General features: G+C 50.1%; 1 protein-coding gene across 3 annotated transcripts in view; it reads left to right on the top strand.

Annotated features, from left to right (window-relative positions):
- Positions 1–19274, top strand: part of ATF6 (activating transcription factor 6) — a 206687-nt gene extending 187413 nt beyond the window's left edge. For 2 of the 3 annotated variants that reach the window (XM_058700496.1, XM_058700495.1), the window contains exon 16: positions 14315–14894. In XM_058700496.1, coding sequence (XP_058556479.1) covers positions 14315–14523 — 209 coding nt within the window. In that variant the 3' untranslated portion in view covers positions 14524–14894. Of the gene's footprint in view, positions 1–14314; positions 14895–17483 lie in introns of those variants that run through there. The other variant, XM_058700497.1, reaches the window with a different exon arrangement.
- Positions 19275–24550: the final 5276 nt, after the last annotated feature.

The raw sequence follows: 24550 nt of genomic DNA, 5'->3' as shown, positions 1-24550 counted from the left end.
CCCTCCTCCCCCCTCCTCCCGCTCCTCCCCCCCTTTCCTCCCCTCCTCCTCCTTCTTTTTTTAATGTTTATTTATTTTTGAGAGAGAGAGAGAGAGTGGGGGAGGGGCAGAGAGGGAGGGAGACACAGAATCCGAAGCAGGCTCCAGGGTCTAAGCCGTCAGCCCAGAGCCCAACGCGGGGCTTAACTCACGAACCCTGAGATCGTGGCCTGAGCCAAAGTCGGAGGCTCAACCAGCCGAGCCACCCGGGTGCCCCCATGCTCATTCTTCTTAACCCACATGTTCCCATCACTCCTTCCCCAAGAGTGATACCGTTTGGTCCCATCTGTCTTTTGTCTGTAGACAACTCCCGAGTCACGTGCTAGCCCTGTTCTCTCCGGCCCGTCAGGCCTCACCTGTTTCCTGTCGTTTGCTGCTCTTCTCTACTGAATGTCCTCCTGGCATCTCAGACGTGCCCGAGACTCTCCACTTGGGGGCTGCATGGCTTGCCCCTCACTTCCTGACGTTTTTACTCAGAGATCACCTTCTAGGAGAGGCGCCCTGGGCACCGTGTCTAAACCCGCATGCCCCTCCCCACCCACCACACTCGCTAACCTCCTTCCGTGCTTTTGTTTTCCTCCGTAGTACTTATTTAACATTCTGTATACTTTCTGTCTCTGCCTCCTCTCTCATTTTATAAGAACTGAGCTCTGTGAGGACAGGAATTTCTTTTCCTGTTTTGTTCACTCCTCCGTCCTCAGTGCCTGGCACGTGGTAGGAATTCAGTAAATGTCTGTTGAATTCATGACTAGTTATGTACAACGTTCAGGCGTCACATATCGTATAGAAGAGGTAGTGACCAAGTCACGTACTTGCACCGATGCATACTGTCCCCGAGAGCAATTGCTAGAAATGCAGACTGATGCCAATGTGTCCTGACAGTGATCAGATTCCAAGAGTGGTTCTGGCACCGGTGATGTGATTTTCTGAGATGAACCCTTTTTTTTAATGTATGTATTTATCTTGAGAGAGAGAGAGAGAGAGAGAGAGAGAGAGAGCGAGCCGGGGGAGGGGCAGAGAGAGAGGGGCGAGAGAGAATCCCAAGCAGGCTCCATACTGTCAGTGCAGAGCTCGACACGGGGCTTGAATCCACGAACCGTGAGTTCGTGATCTGAGCCGAAGTCAGACACTTAACCAACTGAGCCACCCAGGCGTCCATGAGATGAACAGTTCTCGAGTTCAGAAAGAAACAATATTCCCAGCATAGTGGGGTAGTTATAAGAATGTATTCTGAAGCCACACTGCCTAGTAAACCAGTGAGGTTCTGTCTTGATTAATATAGTAATAATAAGGTGGGTTTTTTTTAAACCTATGTGAAGATTACACGAGATGTGGGACTATCCCTGTGCCTTGCAGATTGTCCAGCATCCTGACCTCTGCCCCCTGAATTCTAGTAGCTCCCCTCATTCATCATGACCACCCCAAGTAAGGGTTAATGGTTTCTGTATACGCTATTCCAGGCCCACACTTTTTTGTGTGAAATTATTATAGATCTGAATAACTAGATAGGCTCTTTGTCATTTGACTCCCAATTGCTCAGTGTCCATAACAAGTTCTGGTTTGTCTTTTTAATTATATGTATATATATATATAGTTTTATTTTTGAGAGAGACAAAGACAGCACAAGTAGGGAAGGGCAGAGAGACAGAGAGAGGGAGGATCCCAAGCAGGTTCCGCACTGCCGGCACAGAGCCCAATGTGGGGCTCAAACCCACGAAGCCACGAGATCATGACCTGAGCTGAAACCAAGAGCCGGACACTTGACTGAGCCCCCCCAGGGGCCCCCCAAATTCTGGTTTGTCTTACAGCTAAACGTGATATTGCTCCCTCCCCCCGGGTCTCCCTATCTTTGGACACTCCCAGCCCAAAGTTCTGCCCGCCCCCCCACTGCTTTTAGTTTCTTCAGGCAGAGGGCAGACATGGGGGTTGCAAGGAGCTCTTTTGCTTGTCCGTGTTCCTTACGTCTCCAGAAAGACTCTTCAAGTCGGAAGCACCTACTGTGTTTCCATCCGTAGTGTGACTGTTAGGGTCCTTGCCAGCTGAGCGGGGAGAGGTTCTAGCTGCCCCACCTTCGGAAGTGCCAGTCATTTCTTAAAGGAGCCAAAGCTCTTTTCTGTAAGTATTCTGACACAGTTCAATTAAGTAGAACATTTATATATTGGGTATGAAGAAAAAGGTCAGTGGCGGAGTTCTTGTGGAAGGTTTCTAACAAGTGGGACTTGAAATGGACCTTAGAGGATTAATAGAACTCGGAGAGAGAATTTGGGTGAGAAAGAGCAGAAAGGGCATTTTTTCCAAATAGAGGAAAAAATACCGACAGAGATACAATGCATGGTGTGTTGGGATGGTCAAAACCAGGACTCGAGTTGAAAATTGGCGATAAGATGGACCAGGCATAGTGGCCCCAGCTTATGGGAGTTCTTGGGAGCCGCCATACCGTATGACCTTGTGCCGCTTCACTGTTCATTGTATTCCCTTCCCTCCCCTCCTCCCCTCCCCCTGCTCCTTCCCTCCCCATGTCTCCCCTTTTGGACTTCCTTCTGTATTTTTCCTTTTGTTTGTTTTGCTTGAAGGTATCTCTTGTGGTCTGTGAATTGGCGGATTTTTATCTACTGTCCATGCAACCCCACACACCCCAACCCCACTGGGTTCAGGCACAGATACCGACAGCCTGTCACTGCCTGTCACCAGCTTAGCTTACACGGAGCCAACTACCTCTTGTTAGGATTAGTGTCTGATCCCGAATAGAAATCTGTTTTATGACACATGCTTCTTTGCAAAGCATTGAAGTCTTGTGACTTCTTAAAATTAAACTTCCTGTGAAACGTCTGCATCTTTAAATTCTGTTTATGGTCAAGGTTCTGGCGTGGGCTAGCCACCACCCAGCTGACAGTCTCCTTCCTGGCAGGCCGTTCTCGGTTATTGTGCGTTTACAGGCTGTTCAAAATTCCACATTGCCTGGAGTTTTTCCACCTCCAGGGTCCAGGCACATTTGCTGCTTCCTCAACCCTTCTAAGCTTTCAGAATCACATTTTAGCATTCGTATCTGAAGCCCTTCATTCCTTTTCCTTTTTATGTGGCTGATGAATTTTGTATTTGAAGTATCCTTTTTTTTTTTCCTACACCTTTTTCCTGACTCAGATCAGGGTTTCATCTCATTCTCCTGCTTACTTCAGAAGGCCCAGGACGGAAAAGGGCTTTCGTCACCTGTGCAGTAGCCACATGTTTGCTGAGAGGTGACGGAGAGCGAGCCCTTAACCTCTCGTTCCATGCCATTCCTTTTGGGCCAGCTTTCCCCGAACAGTCCAGGTCTTTTTTTTTTATTAAGTACCCCAAAACAGCTTAGCCGTCCTGTCACGTATCTCGGCTCTCGGCTGTCCTGTCACAAGGCTCCTGCACTTGACGCTCTTTGTACGAGGGCGCTGCGTGGGGACGGCGGGGACCTGGCCCGCAGGGGAGGTGAGGAGTCTGTTATTCACACTGAGGCGCGAATCATGGGCAACAGTTGAAGACGCTGGCCTTTCAGGGACGATGAGTTATTGACCACACTCACAGCCTTGGAGTGAAAGGTAACAGGAGCCTCACCTGCCCTTTCGAGGGGACTTTCAGAGCCTCTCTGCTGCTCCTGCAAGTGTACTGTGTGAACACACGCCCGACAGCCCAGGCGAGGGGTCCCGAGTTACCATACGCTGTTTCCCAGTCCGTCCTCCTTTAATTAAAATAGTCAGAACCTCACCAGTAGTGGGGAGATGCAGGGGTGAGTACTGAAACGCCCAGAGAACTCTTTACTGAGTCCCACGGAGTGGATAGAAGATTACGCTGTAGCCCCTCGACTGTCGTGCAGAGGTTCGGGTAACCTGGGGCTCCTCGCAGCAGGTCACTTCACGCCCGGAGACCCCAGCTTGTCACTCAGAAGGGGCTTCCTGAATTCGGCTCAGGGCGTTCCCATCCTCCCTGGTGGCCTTCCGATGGCACTCATCGTTTCCTTGCCCCAGAAGTCATTGCTTCCAGAAAGGAGTAAAGAACCGAACCCGTCTTTATGGCCGCCTAGACCATCCTTCGTCGGAGTCTTCCGGCTGGGCTTAAGATGGCAGTGCCGTTGCAGCCACGGCTGGGGACTCCCGGGTTTGGGGGCCAGGCCACAGCTTTACTTTTCCCTCAAGGCATCTGAGCTTCTGGCACCAGGTCCTCCGTTTCTTCTCAGCACTTAAGGTATCAGGGAAATCAGTTATCAGTGTGAACCACCACAGGCACACGGGCTGTAGTGACTTTTGCAGGTGGCTTGGGCCATCCATGTACGAGGGAACCTACTCCTGATCTGAAAATTGTCATCTGGATCCCACATTAATCCAGAAAAGCAGTAAAAATTAATAATGTATGTTACATGTCTCTAACACATGTGCTTTCCGTTATCTGGGCACGTATGCCCCAGCGTGCACGTGAGCATGCCTGCACCCCCCCACTCCCCCACTCCCTGCAACACACACAGTTTTTCTGAAACGGGGAGTAACTGTGGTTCCAAAAGGAAACGATTGGTGTGACCCCTTGAAATCTGAGCCCAGCTGCACGTTCCAAGTGAAATGGCTCCAAATGCACAGGCAGGTTGTCTGTCTTCCAGAGAGCCGCAGCTGCCCAAGAAGCGGGGAAAGAAAGCGCTTTGGTAGGAAACGTTGGCTAACTTGCAGGCATTCGGATTTAATTCTCTGAAGATGAGCAAACGACTTCCACAAGGTGGTCATATAGGAAGATCCCGACTCCCCTCCTCCCGCACACACCTACAGCTACCTCTGGAAAGTTTCCCTCTGCTTCTCCCCGACAAAGGGTAGAAAGACCCCATCCGGACGGGTGAGAGAGGCAGGGGTGCCAAAACCCCGTCTCCGGCACAGCGACGCACAACAGGGAAGGAGCTCACCAGCCCGCGGCCTCTGCCCGGGGAGCAAGGGGTCGGTGCCCCACATCAGGCCCCGCGAGTCCTGCACTGGAGAGACAAGCCCAGAACATCCGGCTTATTAGGAAGTGAACGGGGCTGATTATCCAAAGAACCCAAAGGACTGTAGAAACCGAGGTCCCTTTTCAGAGAGCTTGCCTGCAGCCTCACTCACCCCGACCCAGTGCACAGACAGCAGTTTGACAAGTGCTTAGACTAGATAAGAAGTAAATTTACTTGCCGATCTAAAAGCAGCAGCTGGAGGGGAGACGGTCGAAACTCTCCCGGAGGAGAGGCACTGGTGAGGCCAGTTTTGCACCCGCCACCCCCCCCCTCCCGCCCCCACCAGCACACAGGGAGGAGACCATCCTGCTGCCTCGCTGCAGCCAGAAAGTGCCTGTAGGCAGGTGCCGCTCTCCCCTCTCCCTGGCAGCTGAGCGCAGCATTGCCCCACCCCCAGCCGGTGCTCCGGCACAGGAAGGCGCCCTCCTGCTGCAGTCCTGATGCCCACAGGGGGGCTCATCTTCCGGCTGCCTTTCTGAAGCCGGCGAGCATGCCACACCCCGTACGCTCTCCACCTGCCTAGTTGAAGTCAGCAGGTAGGCACAGTCTACACGGTGTTGCCCTTGGTTGCCTGGCCCTAGTGCCAGGGGGGCTGCCGTTCCTGAGCTCCATGGGAAGGTAACAGTGGAGAATACAGTTCCTGGCGGGCCACCACCCCTAGAGCACTGCACAGACAGCAGTCTCCCTGGGGAAAAGGCCAGCTACCCTCGAGCTCCTGCCTACCCTCGAGCTCCTGCCTGGGCAGTAGGCTTCAGGTTGCCCACACAGGGAGAGGCTGATAAGGTGCTCCCAGGGAGCGTAAGCCAGGGAGATACCTCTGTGTCCACTCCCCTGGCCTCATGACAGATCTATAAGACCTCCGAGAAAGGAGATTATTCGTTCATCTGGAGCCCCACTTGTTAAAACTGTTGCCCAGGTGACACCTCCAGATCTCCTGGTCTGGCGGCCAGCACAGGGATTACGACTGTCTCTTTGCATACCTTTTCTTTTTCTTTTTTTTTTTTTAAGAGGGGGGTGGGGCGCCTGAGTGGCTCAGTCGGTTGAGCGTCCGACTTCAGCTCAGGTCATGATCTCACGGTCTGTGAGTTCGAGCCCCTCGTTGGGCTCTGTGCTGACAGCTCAGAGCCTGGATCCTGTTTCAGATTCTGTGTCTCCCCCTCTCTCTGCCCCTCCCCTACTCACGCTCTGTCTCTCTCTGTCTCAAAAATAAATAAAAACATTAAAAAAAAAGAGAGAGAGAGAGAGAGAGAGGGGAGAGGGCCAGAGAGAGAGAAAGAAAATCCTAAGCAGTCTTCGCCCTGACATAGGACTTGATCCCACAATCATGAGATCATGACCAGAACTGAAATCAAGAGTTGGACACTCAACTGACTGAGCAGCATACTTTAAAACTCTTGGCCTGCGGGATTTCACTTTTAACTGCCTGAACTCGGTGTTAAATGAGATTCCTCCCCTGGGAACACTGACAGGTCTTGGCACACTCTCAACAACAGGGACACATCAAGAATAAATCAGGTGGTGTAGACCGTCCCAAAGGTTCAAGAGATAATCATGAACCAGGGCAAAGTTGAATGAGAAGCTTCATCACCTACAGAGGCCAATCCTTCAAGATTGAGAGAGAGAGAGAGAGCTGCTTTGTCTAATACATAGAAACACACGGGGAATCAAACAAAATGACACAGAGAAATATGTTCCAGATGAAAGAACAAGACAGAACCTCAGAAAAAGACTTTAATGGTACAGAGGTTCAGAAATGTGATAAAGAATTTAAAGTAGTAGTCAATAAAGGTGATTGCTGAACTCAGAGGAAGAATGGATGAACACAGTGAGAACTTCATCAGAGAGAAAGAAAATATAAGATAGGACCAAACAGAAGTCAGAGACCTAAAGAGAAACATAACTGAGCTGAAATATGCTATAGGGGTTCAACAGCAGGCAGAGTAACACATTAAAAGGCTCAGTGAGCTGGAAGACAAGGCAGTGGAACTCATCCAGACTGAGAAGCCGAAAGAAAAAAGAATTCTTTTAAATGAAGAGACCTTAAGGGACCAAAAAGACATAAAGTAGAATTATATTCACATTATAGGGTTCCCAGAAGGAGAAGAAAGAGAGAGGCAGAAAATTCCCCTAACCTGTAGAGGGAAACAGACCTCCAGATCCAGGAATCCCAGAGAGTTCCAAGCAAGATGAACCCAAAGAGATCCACACCCAGACACGTTATAATTATAATTAAAATACTTAAAGACAGAATCTTAAAAGCAGCAAGGGAAAAATAAATTGTTACATACAAGGGCAACCCATTAAGGCTATCAGATTTTCGAGCAGAAACTTTGCAGACCGGAAGAGACTGGCAGGATATATTCAAAGTGCTGGAAGGAAAAAACTTCCAACCACAGATACTCTACCCAGCAAGGTTATCATTCAGGATTAAAAGGAGAGATAAAGAGCTTTCCAGAGCTTTAGCTAAAGCTAAACCTTTCCAGAGCTTTCATCACTACTAAACCAGCCTTTCAAGAAATGTTAAAGGGACTTCTTTAAGCTACAAAGAAATGGCAGTGATTAATAACAAGAAAACCTGTGAAAGTAAAAATCTCACGAGAAAAACTAAATCTATAGTAAAAATAGTGGATTCATTCACTTACAAAGCTAGTATGGAGGTTAAAACACAAAATTAGTCAAATCAGGGGTGCCCGGGTGGCTCAGTTGGTTGAGTGTCAGACTTTGATTCAGGTCATGATCTCGCAGTTTGTGGGTTCGAGCCCTGTGTGGGGCTCTGTGCTGACAGCTCAGAGCCTGGAGCCTGCTTCAGATTCTGTGTTAACCTCTCTGTCTGCCTCTCCCCTGCTCACACTCTGTCTCTGTCTGTCTCTGCTGCTGTATTACGTTTATCCAGTACACCCAGAACACTCTCTAGGATAGATCACATATTAGGCCACAAAACAGATCAGTAAATTCAAGAAGGTTGAAATCCTTTCAAACATCTTTTCTGACCACAATAGTATGAAATTAGAAATCAGTTATAAGAAAACTAGAAAAACTGCCAGTACATGGAGATTAAACAACACATTACTGAACAGCTGCTGGGTCATAGAAGAAGTCAAAAGGTGAAAATACTTAGAAACAATTGAAAACAAACACAAATGCCACAAACTGTAAGATGAGCAAAAGTGAGGAGAGAAGTTCATAACGATACAAGCTCACCTCAAGAAACAAGATACATCTCAAACAATTGAACTTTACACTTAAAGAAATTAGAAGAAGAACAAACAAAGCCCAAAGTTAGTACATGGAAGAAGGTAAAGATCAGAGCGGAAATAGATGAGATAGGAGACTAAAAGGATAATGGGAAAGATACCTGAAACTAAGAGCTGGTTCTTTGAAAAGATAAACAAAATAGACAAACCTTTAGCTAGACTCACCAGGAAAACAGAAGACTCAAATAATGTCAGAAATGAAAGTTAAACTAATACCACAAAAATAAGAAGGATCGTAAGAGACTATTATGAACAATTATTTGCCAATAAATTGGACAATCTAGGAGAAATGGATAAATTTATAGAAACAGAATTTTCCGAGACTGAACCAAACATAAAGAAATAGAAAATCTGAGTAGACCAATTATTAAGATTGAATCAGTAATCAAAAACTTCCAAACAAACAAAAGCCCGGGGCAGATGTCTTCACTAGTGAATTCTACCAAACATTTGAAGATTTAATATCTATCCTTCTCAAACTCTTCCAAAAATTGAAGAGGAGGGAACGCTTTAAACTCATTTTACGAGGCCAGCATTACCCTGATGCCCAAGCCAGACAAGGACACTACAAGAAAAGGAAATTATTTTTTTTAATTTATTTTTTAATATATGAAATTTACTGTCAAATTGGTTTCCATACAACACCCAGTGCTCATCCCAAAAGGTGCCCTCCTCAATACCCATCACCCACCCTGCCCTCCCTCCCACCCCCCATCAACCCTCAGTTTGTTCTCAGTTTTTAACAGTCTCTTATGCTTTGGCTCTCTCCCACTCTAACCTCTTTTTTTTTTTCCCTTCCCCTCCCCCATGGGTTTCTGTTACGTTTCTCAGGATCCACATAAGAGTGAAACCATATGGTATCTGTCTTTCTCTGTATGGCTTATTTCACTTAGCATCACACTCTCCAGTTCCATCCACGTTGCTACAAAAGGCCATATTTCATTCTTTCTCATTGCCACATAGTATTCCATTGTGTATATAAACCACAATTTCTTTATCCATTCATCAGTTGATGGACATTTAGGCTCTTTCCATAATTTGGCTATTGTTGAGAGTGCTGCTATAAACATTGGGGTACAAGTGCCCCTATGCATCAGTACTCCTGTATCCCTTGGATAAATTCCTAGCAGTGCTATTGCTGGGTCATAGGGTAGGTCTATTCTTAATTTTCTGAGGAACCTCCACACTGCTTTCCAGAGCGGCTGCACCAATTTGCATTCCCACCAACAGTGCAAGAGGGTTCCCATTTCTCCACATCCTCTCCAGCATCTATAGTCTCCTGATTTCTTCATTTTGGCCACTCTGACTGGCGTGAGGTGATATCTGAGTGTGGTTTTGATTTGTATTTCCCTGATGAGGAGCGACGTTGAACATCTTTTCATGTGCCTGTTGGCCATCCGGATGTCTTCTTTAGAGAAGTGTCTATTCATGGTTTCTGCCCATTTCTTTACTGGGTTATTTGTTTTTCGGGTGTGGAGTTTGATGAGCTCTTTATAGATTTTGGATACTAGCCCTTTGTCCGATATGTCATTTGCAAATATCTTTTCCCATTCCGTTGGTTGCCTTTTAGTTTTGTTGGTTGTTTCCTTTGCTGTGCAGAAGCTTTTTATCTTCATAAGGTCCCAGTAATTCACTTTTGCTTTTAATTCCCTTGCCTTTGGGGATGTGCCGAGTAAGAGATTGCTACGGCTGAGGTCAGAGAGGTCTTTTCCTGCTTTCTCCTCTAAGGTTTTGATGGTTTCCTGTCTCACATTCAGGTCCTTTATCCATTTTGAGTTTATTTTTGTGAATGGTGTGAGAAAGTGGTCTAGTTTCAACCTTCTGCATGTTGCTGTCCAGTTCTTCCAGCACCATTTGTTAAAGAGACTGTCTTTTTTCCATTGGATGTTCTTTCCTGCTTTGTCAAACATTAGTTGGCCATACGTTTGTGGGTCTAGTTCTGGGGTTTCTATTCTATTCCATTGGTCTATGTGTCTGTTTTTATGCCAATACCATGCTGTCTTGATGATTACAGCTTTGTAGTAGAGGCTAAAGTCTGGGATTGTGATGCCTCCTGCTTTGGTCTTCTTCTTCAAAATTACTTTGGCTATTCGGGGCCTTTTGTGGTTCCATATGAATTTTAGGATTGCTTGTTCTAGTTTCGAGAAGAATGCTGGTGCAATTTTGATTGGGATTGCATTGAAAGGAAAAGGAAATTATAAGACAACACCCCTGCTGAACACAGATGTAAAGATCTTGAACAAAATACTGGCAAACCCAATTCAGGAATACGTTAAAGTGATCATAGACTACAGTCAAGTGGGATTTGTTCCAGGGATGCCAGTATGGTTCAACATCCACATTAATCAACATGATACACCACATGTATAAAATGAAAGATGAACATCATATGATCGCCTCAAAAGATGCGGTAAAAACATTGGGCAGAATTAAACATCTGCTTATAAAAACTCTAAACAAAGTAGGTATAGAAAGAGCAGACTTCAACATAATAAAGTCCGTCCACAACAAACCTACAGCCAGCATCCTACTCAGTGGTGAAAAGCTGAAAGTTTTTTCTCGAAGACCAGGAATAGGACAAGGATGCCCACTGTCACCACTTTTAACCAACATAGTATTGAAAGTCCTCACCACTGCAGTTGGGCAGGAAACAAAAGGCATACACATTGAAAAGAAATAGAACTGTCACTATTGGCAGACAACATAATACTGGGCCTAGAAAACCCTCAAGATTCCACAAAAAAAGGACTAGAATTAACGAATTCAGTGAAGTTGTAGGATACACAATCAGTAAACAAAAATCTGTTGTGTTTCTATACGTGAATAACGAACTATCAGAGAAATCAAGAAAATAATCCCAATTACAGTTACATCAAGGAGAATAAAATACCTCCAAGGAGGTGGAAGACCTTGCACTGGAAACTTTAAGACGTTAATGAGAGAAACTGAAGAAGAATCAGACAGATGGAAAGATGTTTCATACTTAGGGATTAGAAGAATTAACATTGTTAACTCTCCATACTAACCAAAGCAACCTACAAGTTTGGTGCCATTCGTATCAAAATGCCAATGGCATTTTTTCACAGAACTAGAACAAGTAATTCTACAATTTATGTGGAACCCCAGGAGACCCCGAATACTCAAAGCAATCTTGAGAAAGTCCAAAGCCAGAGGTACCACGCTCCCTTAGTTTTAACTGTACCGCAAAGCCATAGTAGCCAAAGCAGTATGGTGCTGGCACAAAAACACGTGGGTCTGTGGAACAGGATCAAGAGCCCAGATACGAACCCTCATATATGGTCCGTTAATTTTTGACAAAGGAAGCAAGAATATACAATGGGGAAAAGACAGTCTCTTCAGTAAATGGTGTTGGGCAAACTGGACAGCTACGTGCAGAAGAAGGAAACAGGACCATCATTTTATACCATATACAAAAATTAACTCAACGTGGACTAAAGACTTGAAGACCTGAAACCATAAAACTAGAAGAAAACGTTAACATAAGTGGTAAACTCCTTGACGTCACCCTCGGTGATGTTTTTTTGGATCTAACTCCAAAGGCAAGAGAAACAAAAGCAAAAATAAGCAAATGGGGGGCGCCTGGATGGCTCAGTCAGTTAAGTGTCCGACTCTTGATCTCAGCTCGGGTCATGATCTCATGGTTCGTGGGTTCAGGCCACGTGTTGGGCTCCTCACTGACAGCACAGAGCTTGCTTGAGATTGTTTCTCCCTCTCTCTCGCTCTCTCAAAAAAAATTTTTTTTAAAAGACATATATATATTTATACGTATGGTAGAATAGTACTCAGCCATAGAACAAATGAAATCTTGCCTTTTGCAACAACATGGATGGACTTTAGTGGATGTTATGCTAAGTTAAATAAACAGACCCAAAAAGACATACTCCACTCATATGTGGAATCTAAAAAAATAAACGAAACCAAACCCAGACTCCTAGACAGAGAACAGACTGGTGATTGCCCGAGGGGTAGATGGGTTGGAGTGGGGAGCAAAACAGTAAAGGAATCCGGAAGTACAAACTTGTAGTTCTAAAACAAGTCGTGTGGCTTTCATGTACAGCATGGGGAATGTAGTCAGTAATATTGTGTTAGCTTTGGTGACACATGATAACTAGATGTACTGTGGTGGTGGCTTTGCAATGTATATAAATATCAAATCACCAAGTTGTGCACCTGAAACTAATATTTTATGTCCATTATACCTGTTTGTTTGTTTTTTTAAGCTAAGCAAATTACTTAGTCACCGCATAGTGGCAGGACTCCTAAAATTGAAGTGTCCAGAACGACGGTCTTAAAGAATAGGTAAGGTTAGTCAGTGCCCACAGTTCTTCCTCTCTAGTAAAGTGGGAAAGAAGGAAATCCGCTCCAAGTGTAATAGAAGACATTTGCAATACTTGTAATGAGAAATCAGTCATCTAATGGAGAATGTGTTAAAAATTACAGCAGGTAACCAACCAAGAGAAGTGGAGGGATGGAATCTTCCATTAGCTTTGAAATAGACTAACATCTGCTCAAGGAACTTAAAGTTGATAGGTTATTAGATCCAGTAGTTTTCAACTTTCGGGAAGTCATAGACCCCATTGAGAATGTGATTGGGGCCCTTCTCCAGAAAAATAAGCACACAGAAGTTTGCATGCAATTTGAAGGAACGTATGGACTCCCTGAAGTCTGTACATTAGAACCTAATTTCAGACGCCCTGGATTAGCGCATTTCTGTAAATCCTAACCTGTGACACACTCCATGGCTCAGTGTTCCCAAACACCCAAACATAACAATGCAATCTGAAGATCAGATGTCAGACTCCGGATTTCCCTCCTCTAGATTAATAGTACTTGGCATACACAGTGTGAAAGTAAAACAAAAAAAGAAAAATTCTACTTTTAAATTCAATTCCTGGTCCTGGAGAAGCCCAGCGTGTAACTTCAAAAGTCACTGGTGGGCTGCGTATCATCTTCATAAACAGGTAGTAAGCTCAGCCCTTGCCCCATCCCCCTCCCAGCTCCGGATTCACAGGGGAAACGCTAACGGACACGCAGGCGTGAATTCCGCACTCACACACCTTCTAACTGCATTGCCGTGAATGTCCAGCTGGCCTTGGAAAGACTATCCGCTTACAGTTCCCTCACCAGTTTTATGCCCAAGTTTCATTGACTTCAAGTTGGAAAGCGAGTACCCAGAATTACCAACCAGGAAATGATTTGGCTCTCTCCCTAAAACAAAGAGTTTTCATCCTCTTAGGAAGTAAGAGCATGTGTCTGTATATGTTCAGCTCATGATGAGTGTCACGTGTCAGGTAAGTGTGGCTCTGTGTGGTTTTCCTGTTCCCTCTGCAAATAGCCTCTAGTTTACCTGCAAGTCCTGTAGCACTCTCTCTAATCCCAAATGGGAAATGCACTTGTCTCTTGTACCAGGAATCAAGAGCTCTGGAATGGGAGTCCCTTCACGCGGAAGGGGAGCGATGGGGACCTCTGGGCAAGAGCATTACTGTCCTGTCTACAGCTTGTCTTTCCTGTGCTTTATGCTGCTAAGGCAGACCTTTAAACTCGTAGCTGGGAATCTTAGCGAAATTAGAAACATGACTGATGAATGGGAGGCACGTAGTCTCGGCCCAGGTCTCCTTGCCACCCACATGATAGGTTTGTTCTTTGGACAGTTACCCGTTCCCACTGTTGAAGGGGAAGGGAGCGCTTCAGCATTCTTCCCTCCACCCGCCACAGAAATCTTCCTGTGATGTCTGTGGACAGAAGCTCTGGTGTTAACTCGGCCACTGCTCCGAGACCTTACTGAACCGACGAAGGCGGTTTGGGAGCTGGAACCGAGGAGGACGGGCCACCTCAGCACCTAGCCCAGCCGCAGCACCGCTTGGTGACTGATGGAGTCCCTCTGTTCCCTTGAAAGCGTATTGACAGTTCACAGCCGTTAAAGCTTATTGATGTCTTTCTGGGATCGAAGCTGATGGCAGAATCGCACACTCTGTTGAATATTGATTCCGTATGTGTATTCCTCCCGCAGAGAACGTGATCAACGGGCAGGATTACGAAGTGATGATGCAGATTGACTGTCAGGTGATGGACACCAGGATTCTGCACATCAAGAGCTCGTCCGTTCCTCCTTATCTCCGGGATCAGCAGAGGAATCAGACCAACACCTTCTTTGGCTCCCCTCCTGCAGCCACGGAGGCAGCCCACGTCGTCAGCACCATCCCGGAGTCGTTACAGTAGTGATGTGGGGCTGCGTGGGAAAGCAGTGGGACTCTGCCAGACCGCAGAGCGGGGAGAGATGCTCCTTCCTGCCTGCTTGGTGGCGAGCACAGAGCCGCCTCGCAGTGGGGTTCAAGGGAGTGGGAAAAGCTGTTTTTCACCATCTGCCCTTCCACTTGGAAAGCACTGAAATTCAGACTCGAGGGAGACGGCATTTCTCCAGTGGCAGCTGCCTCCCTGTCCTCCAGTGCTGCCTGGGGTGGACTGTTCCCTGTACTTTCTGAATTGCTGTCTCTTCTGTATTTCTGTTGTGTTTAAATAGTCATCTTTACAGTAAGATCCCCTTCCCTCCTCCGCCATTTCACTTCTTGATAAAGAGATTTTTATTTACAGCCGTGCAGCACGCCAAGTGTTTCCGCGGATGAGCGTTCCTGTTGACTTTATGCAGATCCGTTGCGGATATTATGCTGATTGGAAAACAGATTTCGGAACCGGAACAGCCAAAAAAAACACCCCCCCCCCCAAAAGGTCAAAACAATGTGGAGCTTTAGGCAAAAGGGGGGAGAAAAAGACTCCCCATTGGGGAAGGTTGGTCTTTACCTGGGATTGTGGTTCAAACGGGACACTGAATGTGTTGGGCGCCACAGGGAGGGTGGCAGGTTGGAGAGGACAAAATGCGAGAGCGAGGTGGGCCGTGGGAGGAGGGGCAGCTCTGCGAACACACACGTGGAAGACGCGGCAGGTTCTGATGCGATTGTTGGAGTTTAAGATTAAGCCACAGCAGCCATCTATGCCGAGGCCGCTGAGCGTTAGCATCTGAGCCTGTACGCCCTCATTACTAGCCTGGTGCGGGTTCCTCAAGGACCCCGGGACAGATCCTTCACTTTTGCCGTGAATTCCCACCCACTACCCACCTTCTGCTGATAGGGACGTGAAGCAAACAGGTTTTCTTTTCTCTTGAGAACCGACAAGTACTTATCCCTTAAGACTATGCAGACAGGCGAGCTTGGATTCCTGTTTGGCCAGTGCCTCCCATAACTCGGCAATAATTTTCAGCTTCTCCAGGGAAAAGACAGTGAAGGAATTCACTTCTTTGTCCTCCCATTTTAAAAAAAGAAGAAGAAATAGCCCTCCCACGTTCCTTTGTATCTTATTGTACTTTGGCTACTTTTCTTTTTCTCTCTGATGTTCTGCCTTCGGTTTCTCGACTGAGACTTCCTTATTCTCGTCCTGCAAAACTTTGCAAACACTACTTCTCACCCTAATCGCCCGGGCCGCCTCTTCCTGCAAATCCTCCAGGGGACTGTGCGGCTGGGGCGTTGTCAGCCCGCACAGTCAGGCCTGGCTTCGAAATCGGAAGAATCGCTCAGGCTTCTGGCTCTGGACGGTGATGCCCCTCTGCCCGAGCTAGTTGGATGCTGTCCGAGGAAATCAGTTTAACTTGCGCGTGCAGTGTGGGGGAGAAGCGCCCTGCTGCCTGGGTACCCGGCCATCTGGAGTTGGCCATGATAACGAGCCTCGCTCTGCCCCCCACACAAGCCTCCCAGAGTCCGGGGCCATATCCCGGCAGGGACTGTCTTCCTGGGATGCTCCAGTTGGAACGGGCACCAGGACGAGAGGGCCGTGCCAACAAGACCCGCAGGTCACAGGACCGTCTTCTCTTGGAGTCTCTTCTCCGTCCCCGTGCCTTCCGTCCGTCGTGCAGATCAGCTGAGAAAGCAGCGGTGGCCGCGGCCAGTGGGAAGGTGACCTCGTTCCCCAGCCCCCGGCCTGCCGGAGCTGCCCACCAGGGCGGCCTGCGCGTGCACCTCCCCGTCTGTCCCAGCTCTCCCTACCCGTCCGCCGGCAGGTGGCGGTCATGCCGTCGGCCCCCCCAAAGTCCTCTCCTCCAGGTGGACATGCGGGAGGGACAGCAAGGAGTCATGACCTTCAGCGGCAGCCTGGGAGCCCCCCCCCCCCCCACTCCCCACTCCCCCTGCTGACCCTCCAGCTCCTCGTGGTTTCCTGGCCTTGACTTGGTGTTTGGAGATGAGGGAGCGGGCTTCTCAGGGTGCGGTTTCAGGAAGCGAGCGAATGGCCGCTGACAATTGCAAAGAAGTATTCCACCGTCCGAGTTTCCATCAAACCCACTACTATGCCCTGGGCCCCACAGTGCTTTTGATCTAACACGTGTAAGGCTCCCGCCAGTGAGGGCTGTCGGGAAATAGCAAGCAGCTACACCTGATTCGTTAATACAGCAAGCTGATGTTTTGGTTTAGTGTGTTGGTGAAATCGCCTCTGGGGGGTTGCAGCCAGGAGTTCTGCCCCCAGGATATATATGTGTACATATCATTTTAATTTATTTTTTAAGTGGGGTTTTGCAAGCTGGCAGGGACTTGGTTAAACAAGAGCGGGCAGTCCCCCCAGGAGGTACGGGACCCTGTTCCCCTGGGGCCGCCCCCGCTGCAGTCTTGGGAAGTGACGATGGGGACGGCCAGGAATGGTCCTTCACCTGGTGGCAAATCCCACGTTTTTAGGCTTTTAATGGAAGTAGGTGTTTCCCCGTGCAAACTACTGAGCCAGACGTAGGGGCTCCTTCCCCAGGGGGGCGTTCAGCTCAGAACAGATATGCAGCTGCATTACAGTAGTAGGTGTAGACGGCCTGTTTCCAAAGTGAGGATTTGTACAGGGATCATCTCGAATCCAGTGCTTGCCAGGCTTGTAGTTTAGAAGCTTTACGTTAGCTTATTGAGTGTCAGGGTTTGTCTTTTCACAAGTAAAAACCAAAAAAAATCTAAGAAAACTAACTTTTTTCTAAATGACTGCAGCCTCCCAACACCAAGTTGGCCCGGCCTTGCCTTTTCTTGTTAGCAAGGAGTAGACACGGAGGTATTTGAAAGCAGCAATGTTCTATGAGTCATTCTTGAATGTTCTAAATAAACATTACTTAGAAACAGACAAGCAACTTGGGATTCAAACTGATTTTTCTACCATTTTTAAAGAGACACTGTCCCGACTAAACCTTCCTGGCTGGACCCTTCCTGCCGGGCAGGAGCCCGGTCGTCACGGCAGTGACCCCGACAAGACGGCCGTCGCTGTGGCATTGGGAGTCCTGGACACTGGACAGCTGCCCAGCTCCTGCAACTTCTGCACTACTTTCTGGCTCTTGCCATTTTCCTAAAGCTCAGGTTGTGAAACTTGGCAGAAAAATAGCACAGGGAAAAACCCGTATTTGACTCCGCGACACTGAAAAGTTTCAAAGCAACTCCCACGTCAACTACCTATGAGGAGTGACCCCTTTTTTACTGACGAGCCAGAGTAAGACCCCCGTCCCCTCCAGTCCGACCTCCCGCAAGCTGTCCACCCAGGAACGCCCTCTCTCCACTGCGCACCGATGGCCCGACTCCGGGCTCCTGCAGCAGATCCGCGGGAACCAAAGCTCCAATGGAGCCTTTTATACTAGCCGCTGATTTATACGAACTAACCTCTCAAGTACAACTGCCGACGCCAGAATCGATAGATGCTTATTACCACCTGTGCACCCCACGCTCTTAACCAGAATGTTAGTTTTGCCCATCCCGAGTCATTCTAATCTACGGAAAGTAGGATCTTTGCTGCTAATATGAACACTAATTACGTACGTTAAAAACAAGAATAAAGCCTAAAGAAAGGAAATGTGAGAAATTTTCGTTTCTACCCCTAGTAACATTTGGGGAGGGGGCAGTTTCTGTGTCCCCCCACCCCCACCCCCCACTCCTAGGGGTTATGGTCAACTTTTTATTTTCTAGGAAAACAGGATACTGGACTGTGCAGAAGGATGTTGCTGGAGTCCAGACGGAAGTATGCACATAGCAGAAATGCCGTGTTCTGTTTCCCCCAAACAGAAATCGGAATGTATCCTGTTAACTTCTATTTTTAGTGACTAAGCTGAAAACAAAGTCTATTTTAGTTAAGTCTAGAACTTTGAGCAGTGTGTTCTAAATAGCTGTGTTACCTTTCGGGTTATCTGTCAGAATAATCCGTATAAAAAGAAGGACAGAGGCATCTTGATCGGGAAATTTGGTCCTGTGTGTGGATCGTGTCGTGGCTAGCCACTGGCGGATAACGGACACCAGTCTCGACATAACGGTTTGCTCACTTTAAGCATTAAAGGTGCAGCACATTAAAAGCCTCCATTATATTAGTTTGGGGAACCAAGGAGTAAATAAATCCTCGTCTGTCATTTGCCAAGGTCAACAAACAGCACACTGTGTTGCTTCTTGTCCCCAGTGCAGTTGGTGACCATTAATTAAACCCGGAGGCTTGAGACGGCCCCCACATGGGAACCCCAGAGAGATGAGCAGGTTGACTTTCACAGTGAATGCAGATTGGACCATTCCCCTCACCCTCGGCCCTAAATGCCAGGCCAGCCACCTGGATAAGAGATGAGGGGGACATAGAACGGTCGGTGAAAAACGCCACGTACATCTGGCCTTAAGACACCAATTACTTAGTTCTCATCACGTTGGCAAGTGTGGTGGGGCTGAGACCCGTGGTGCTTCACCCGAGCAGCCGTTAGGGCCTGAGGAGAGAGCGTTCACCAAGCCACATCAGCGGGTTTTCCTTCCAAGATCGTGTCCATGCTGAACAAAGAACAGGTTCAAAGACGAGGAACGGGCTACGATTCTCTCCAACAATAGTTACGTTGGTTCATGATGCGCAAATGACACCAGATTTATGTGCTTTTAAGCAAGTCTTTATAAGGCCATGCTTGTTCTTTGTCTAAGATTCAAATAAAGAATTTTTAAACCTGCCTTATTTTGTTCTGTATAGACCAAGAAACAAGACCCCAAATGAATCTTCAGTGTTACGTGATTAGTTATGAGAAGGGAAACCCAAAGGGTTCCGTGGCCTGTTACTCTTTAGGTGGAAACAACAGAACGCTTTTCCACTCTCCACCCCCACCCCCCGCGCTGCCCCCCATCCTCGTTAAGTAAAAGTTTCCTTTATTGTGTCCAAATATTTCAACTACAATCTTACTAAGGAAAAAAACTCGCCTAAGAACTCACACTTTGTCCTACGTCAACAAACTGGGTCACTCAATCCCATCAAAGGCCTCTTCCCAGTTTGGAGCGACAAGTGTCCCCGTGCATGGAGACAGTCGCTGAAAAGCGACGGCAGCGGGTCCATCCGGGGGTCGTTAGCGCAGGCGCTCACTGAGCACTCAGCATATGCTTCAGACGACACCTGAGGCTCGTCAGTCCTGCTGTCCTGTTTCGGTCCTCCCAACAACCCGGTCCCGATCGCGGCCACGTGACTAGGAAGCAGTGTAGCCAGTATTTGGACCCAGGCAGTCTGCTCCAGCACATGGATTCTCGACCACCGTATTGTTTCACCTCCGGAGACACAGATCCCATATAGGTCCTGCCCTGCAAGGCTCACAGTTGGCCTGTGAGGCCAGAGACGGAAACGCACAAAGTGATGTCAGGGTTCTCCTAGGGGAAAAATTCCGTGTGGTTCCAAAGACATTCGACATTGGGCAAATGAGACCCAAGGCCCCTTTTCCGCCGAGAAAGCAGACCCCGGAGGATGGGCTGAGCGGCAGAAAAGGGGGATCGAGCCACATGGCGCGGTGTCTGGGTGCTGGAGCTCCGGAAGAGGAGTCATGAGAGGGCTCCCTGGTGGCGGGAAGTCAAGATGACTTTTACAAACCGTAGCACTAAAATGTAAATGCTCTTGGGGGCACCGGGGTGGCTCAGTCGGTAGAGCGTCCAACTTTGACTCGGCTCGTGATCTCACGGTTCGTGAGTTCAAGCCCCGCCTCAGACTGCTGTCAGTGCAGAGCCTGCTTTGGATCCTCTGTCTATCTCTCTCTCAAAAATTAATAAACGTTAAAGATAATTAATTCATTAACTAACGTAAATGCTTTTTCTGCCCGAGCCTTCAGTAAAGCCTGCTGCACGCACGGCGCCGTGTCTGTGGTTCGGCGAGCGACGTGGCGGGGGGTGCGGCGTGGGGCGACCAGTGACAAGTGTGTACACGGGACAGCAGAGAATCCAAAACCGAGGAGTCCGTGAAGCCCCAGGGGTGAACAGGGAACCAGAACTTCGCCACCAAATCCTTACGGGATTGTCCGCCGGGACCTCCCACTGTGTGTGGGATTCGGGTTCCGGCCAAGTTTTGGATCTCGGAGGATAACCACGTGGCCAATCGCCCTGTTAGCCACAAAGGATGCGACCGGTGACGAAAAAGAGAGGAAGAAACCAAGCCACGTGTCACGGCAACGAGGGCGTTGAGGCGGGTTCAGGAAAGAGGGACGACAGCTGAGAGCCTGTGACCTCCAACAACGCCGGCGGGTTTTCCACGGGCCGCTTCTCTGCGAAGCCACATACTCTGTGCTGGTTGTGGGTGGAGCACACGGGGGGCTACCGCCCTGCTTCTCCTGCACCTCAATCCCCGGGGCCTCCACCCCGGGTGAGCCACCGGCGGGGTGAAGACCAGCCTGGTGCTCCTGTGATCGAAAGCCCCAGGCTCAGCTGACCTTCCCACCCTGCTCATGTCCAAGAGCTTAAGCGGGACGTTGGGCCCCGTCCCCAGGGTGCGTTCAGTGCCTACTCCTTGGGTCGCAAGTTCTGTCTTTACAAAGTTTTCGCTGCGGGATTCACGTCTAGTGTGGATGTAGACCTGAGGCGGGAAAGGACGCTTCTGTAAGAGATCACGGATCTCCAGATGCAAAACTGGATCCAGAAGTGGATCCACCTCACTTCGTCCGGAAGTGAAGGACAGATCTAGAAAAGAGACGCCAGCCACACGGCCATATGAAGAAATGGGTCATCTGGGGGGCGCCTGGGGGGCTCAGTGGGTTAAGCGTCCGACTTCAGCTCAGGTCACGATCTCACGGTCCGTGAGTTCGAGCCCCGCGTCGAGCTCTGTGCCGACGGCTCGGAGCCTGGAGCCTGCTTCCGATTCTGTGTCTCCTTCTCTCTCTCTGTGCCCCTCCCCCACTCATGCTCTGTCTCTGTCTCTCAAAAATAAACATTAAAAAATTTTTTTAAAAAAGAAAGAAATGGGTCATCTTGTAAGAGTAACTATCGGCAGCGCTGTCACTCCTGAAAACTGCGCGTGTCGACGGGGGACCGGGCGAGGCTAACAAGCAGAACGTACTATACGGTACTCCCAGTTGTTGACGGGCATAGCCCTGTACCGGTGGGCATCGGCTGGTTGCAAAGGGAGACCCGAGAGCCCCCAGAGCCATCCCGATTCTCCTTCCCTCGGCGTCCTGCCTGACTTCCACGGCCTCCAGGCTTATCCACCCGGCCTGAGCTTCCAGCGCGACTTGCGTTCTTGGGGCGCGTTTCTGCACAGCCAGCGGGCGAGAGGGTGCGACCCCAGAACTGAAAGTCCGCCGCAGATTCTCAGGGTTGGCCCAGACCTGTCCCATGGATCTGTGGGAAACTGTACAGATGAACCAGACGATCCCCTCGCCCCCAGAGGCGTGGGAATGATGTCTCTTCCGTGGGTCTGTGTGGTCGCCCTGCTGTTCCCACAGAAGAGTAAAGATAACTTCCAGGACGGGGGGAATATTTGTGGACAGCCTGAAAAATGAGCTCAGACACACAACAGCTGCTCCCGGGAGAGCGCTGGGGTCGAAGATTCGTTGGCCAGTGTCTTTGTCGTGGCCGCAGGGCTCACCCACTCACTTGGCTGCCGGTCCTAAGATCCAAACGATGCGCTTCCCCACGCGGTCTCTGACTTTCCGGTGGTGCTGGAATTCTCCTCCGCCAAGCGACTTGTGCACAGCAGACCTGCACGCTGCCCCCTCCGGCCTGGCAACCCTCGCGGAAGACGGAGTCGCAGCGGCCCCCGCACCCCTAGCCTGGCCGCTTCCATCAGATCCTCGGCAGGAGGGCGACTCGAAATTCGTCTTAATTGGAACAGTATGAGCAGCGAAGGTGCCGGAACATTTAGCCTCTAGCTACATGGCTCTAGGGGTCATGGCTCAGGCGAACGCGACTAGAAGCGCGTTCCAGCGAATTCCGTCTCCCCCGGATCCATAACCTGGTGCTAGTCAGCAAAGCGTGAACAGTCCGAGCAGGGGAAAATCTATGCTTAGGAAGACAGCTGGGGGTCTCGGGGGCTCCCGTGGCAGCATCTTGCCCTTCTCCTTCCCAGACTCCCCCCTGCAACGGCTGGGGTGTGCCCGTCACCCCCGCGGGGCGGTGCGGTCCGGGAGGCCGGGAAGCCGGGCTGCGTCCAGGCCACTGGTGCCACGGCGTGCCTGGAACGTGCCACTTGGGGGCATCTCAGGCTGACCCGGCACTTTTTGGTTGAGCTGAACTACGGAGCGGTTGACAAGGCCACAGACAGACCCGGTCTTTCCAGCGGACGGGACGGACCGGCACCTGTCGCTTGCGTCGGCACATCCTCGCTACGTCGCCCCGGGCAAGCGTTCGCGGAGCCTGGGCCACGCGGGGCACCGCTGCCCGGATGCTGAGGCGGGACCGCAAGCGACACGCGAGGGCCCGCCTCCCCGCGGCAGGGGCGGCAGCGGCAGCCTTCCTCCTCGCTTTTCGATTCCCCCCGATGCCGGTCCGTGGCAAGCGGCAGGCGAACCCGGAAAGAGGCCGCGGGCTGTGGCTCTGCAAGCACGGTCCCCGTCCCACGGTGGCAGCGGCTCTTTGGGGTCCGCTAGAAATGCAACCTGTCTGGCCCCAGCCCAGACCCACTGAGTCAGACGCCGAGCCTGGGCCCAGCAACCCGCGTCTCCACGAGCCCTCCAGAGGACGGTGACAGGAGTTTGGGAACCACCCACGTAGATGCCTGTCAGGGAGGCTGGGGGGGGGGGGGGGTGGAGAACGCCGGGCATCTGACGGAGCCGGACCTTCCCAGGCCGCCATCGCTGGGGCCTTATGGAAACACCAGGAAACATGTTCCCGTTGTCACTCCCTTTCTGGGAGTCCACGGGGGTCACATCTTGAACGTCCCCAGCCTCGCACCCCCGGTGGCATCACCTGCCCTCCTCCCTGCTGTTGGTGGCCCAGCTGTCAGCAGGGGGGTGGGCATCGGGGCTGCGCGGAGGGGCCCCGATCACAGGGGTGCACCCGCTCCGTCAGCAGGCCCAGGGCTCGGGCTACACCCGGGAAAGGGACACGGATCTCCCGGGGACCGAGCTCCTGGGGGTCCCCCCGCCTGGAAGGGAGAAGTCTCCTGGGCCACCGGAAACCCTCCCCGGGGCAGGGAAAAACTCTGGGCACCCCAGCAAGAACGCCCTGGCCCCGCCGGCGACACGTGACGTGCCCCCTCGTCCCCATCCGTCACCGCTCCGAAGACAAGGTGGGCCGGCTGAGGCTCTGACCCCTTCGATACAGTGCTGTGTTCCTGCTTCTCAAACTGCACGCTGGAATCAGCCGGGGACCTTTCTTTTTTTTTTTTTTTTTTTTTCTTTTTTTTTTTCTTTTTTTTTTTTTTCTTTTCTCTTTTTTTTTTTAAAGAGAGACAGAGCATGAACGGGGGAGGGGCAGAGAGAGAGGGAGACACAGAATCGGAAACAGGCTCCAGGCTCCGAGCCATCAGCCCAGACCCTGACGCGGGGCTCGAACTCACGGACCGCGAGATCGTGACCTGGCTGAAGTCGGACGCTTAACCGACTGCGCCACCCAGGCGCCCCTGCCGGGGACCTTTCAAAACGGCCGCTGCCCGGCTCCCACCCTCAGACGTTGTGACTTCATTGGTACAGGGTGTGACCCGGCCGAGGGTGGTGCTGTGGACTCCTGCCCAGGTGATTCCTACGTGCGGCAAAGTCCGGGGACCCACGACCGGTGTCTTTCGAGGCCAGGCCCTCACTCGTGTTCTGATGTCTATGGAGCAGCGGGAGGGGGGAGCGGGGTTCCAGGGACAAGGAACAAACGTGTCCGCGTCATCAGACAGAAGCGAGACTTAGCAAAGAGCTGGTAAAGAAGAGAGGGGGAGCAGGGAGGGCTGGGGGGGCTGGTGAACATTGGATTCACTTGCGGAGATGATGTCACACATTCCCCCATGATGCTAGAACTGGGGAAACGCATGAAAATAACCATGGCTGTGAAAACGGGGC

This window comes from Neofelis nebulosa, chromosome 15, assembly GCF_028018385.1.
Source record: "Neofelis nebulosa isolate mNeoNeb1 chromosome 15, mNeoNeb1.pri, whole genome shotgun sequence".
Taxonomy (NCBI): Eukaryota; Metazoa; Chordata; class Mammalia; order Carnivora; family Felidae; genus Neofelis; species Neofelis nebulosa.
The sequence above is the reverse complement of the archived record's forward strand: the minus strand, read 5'-3'. Positions and strand labels throughout refer to the sequence as shown.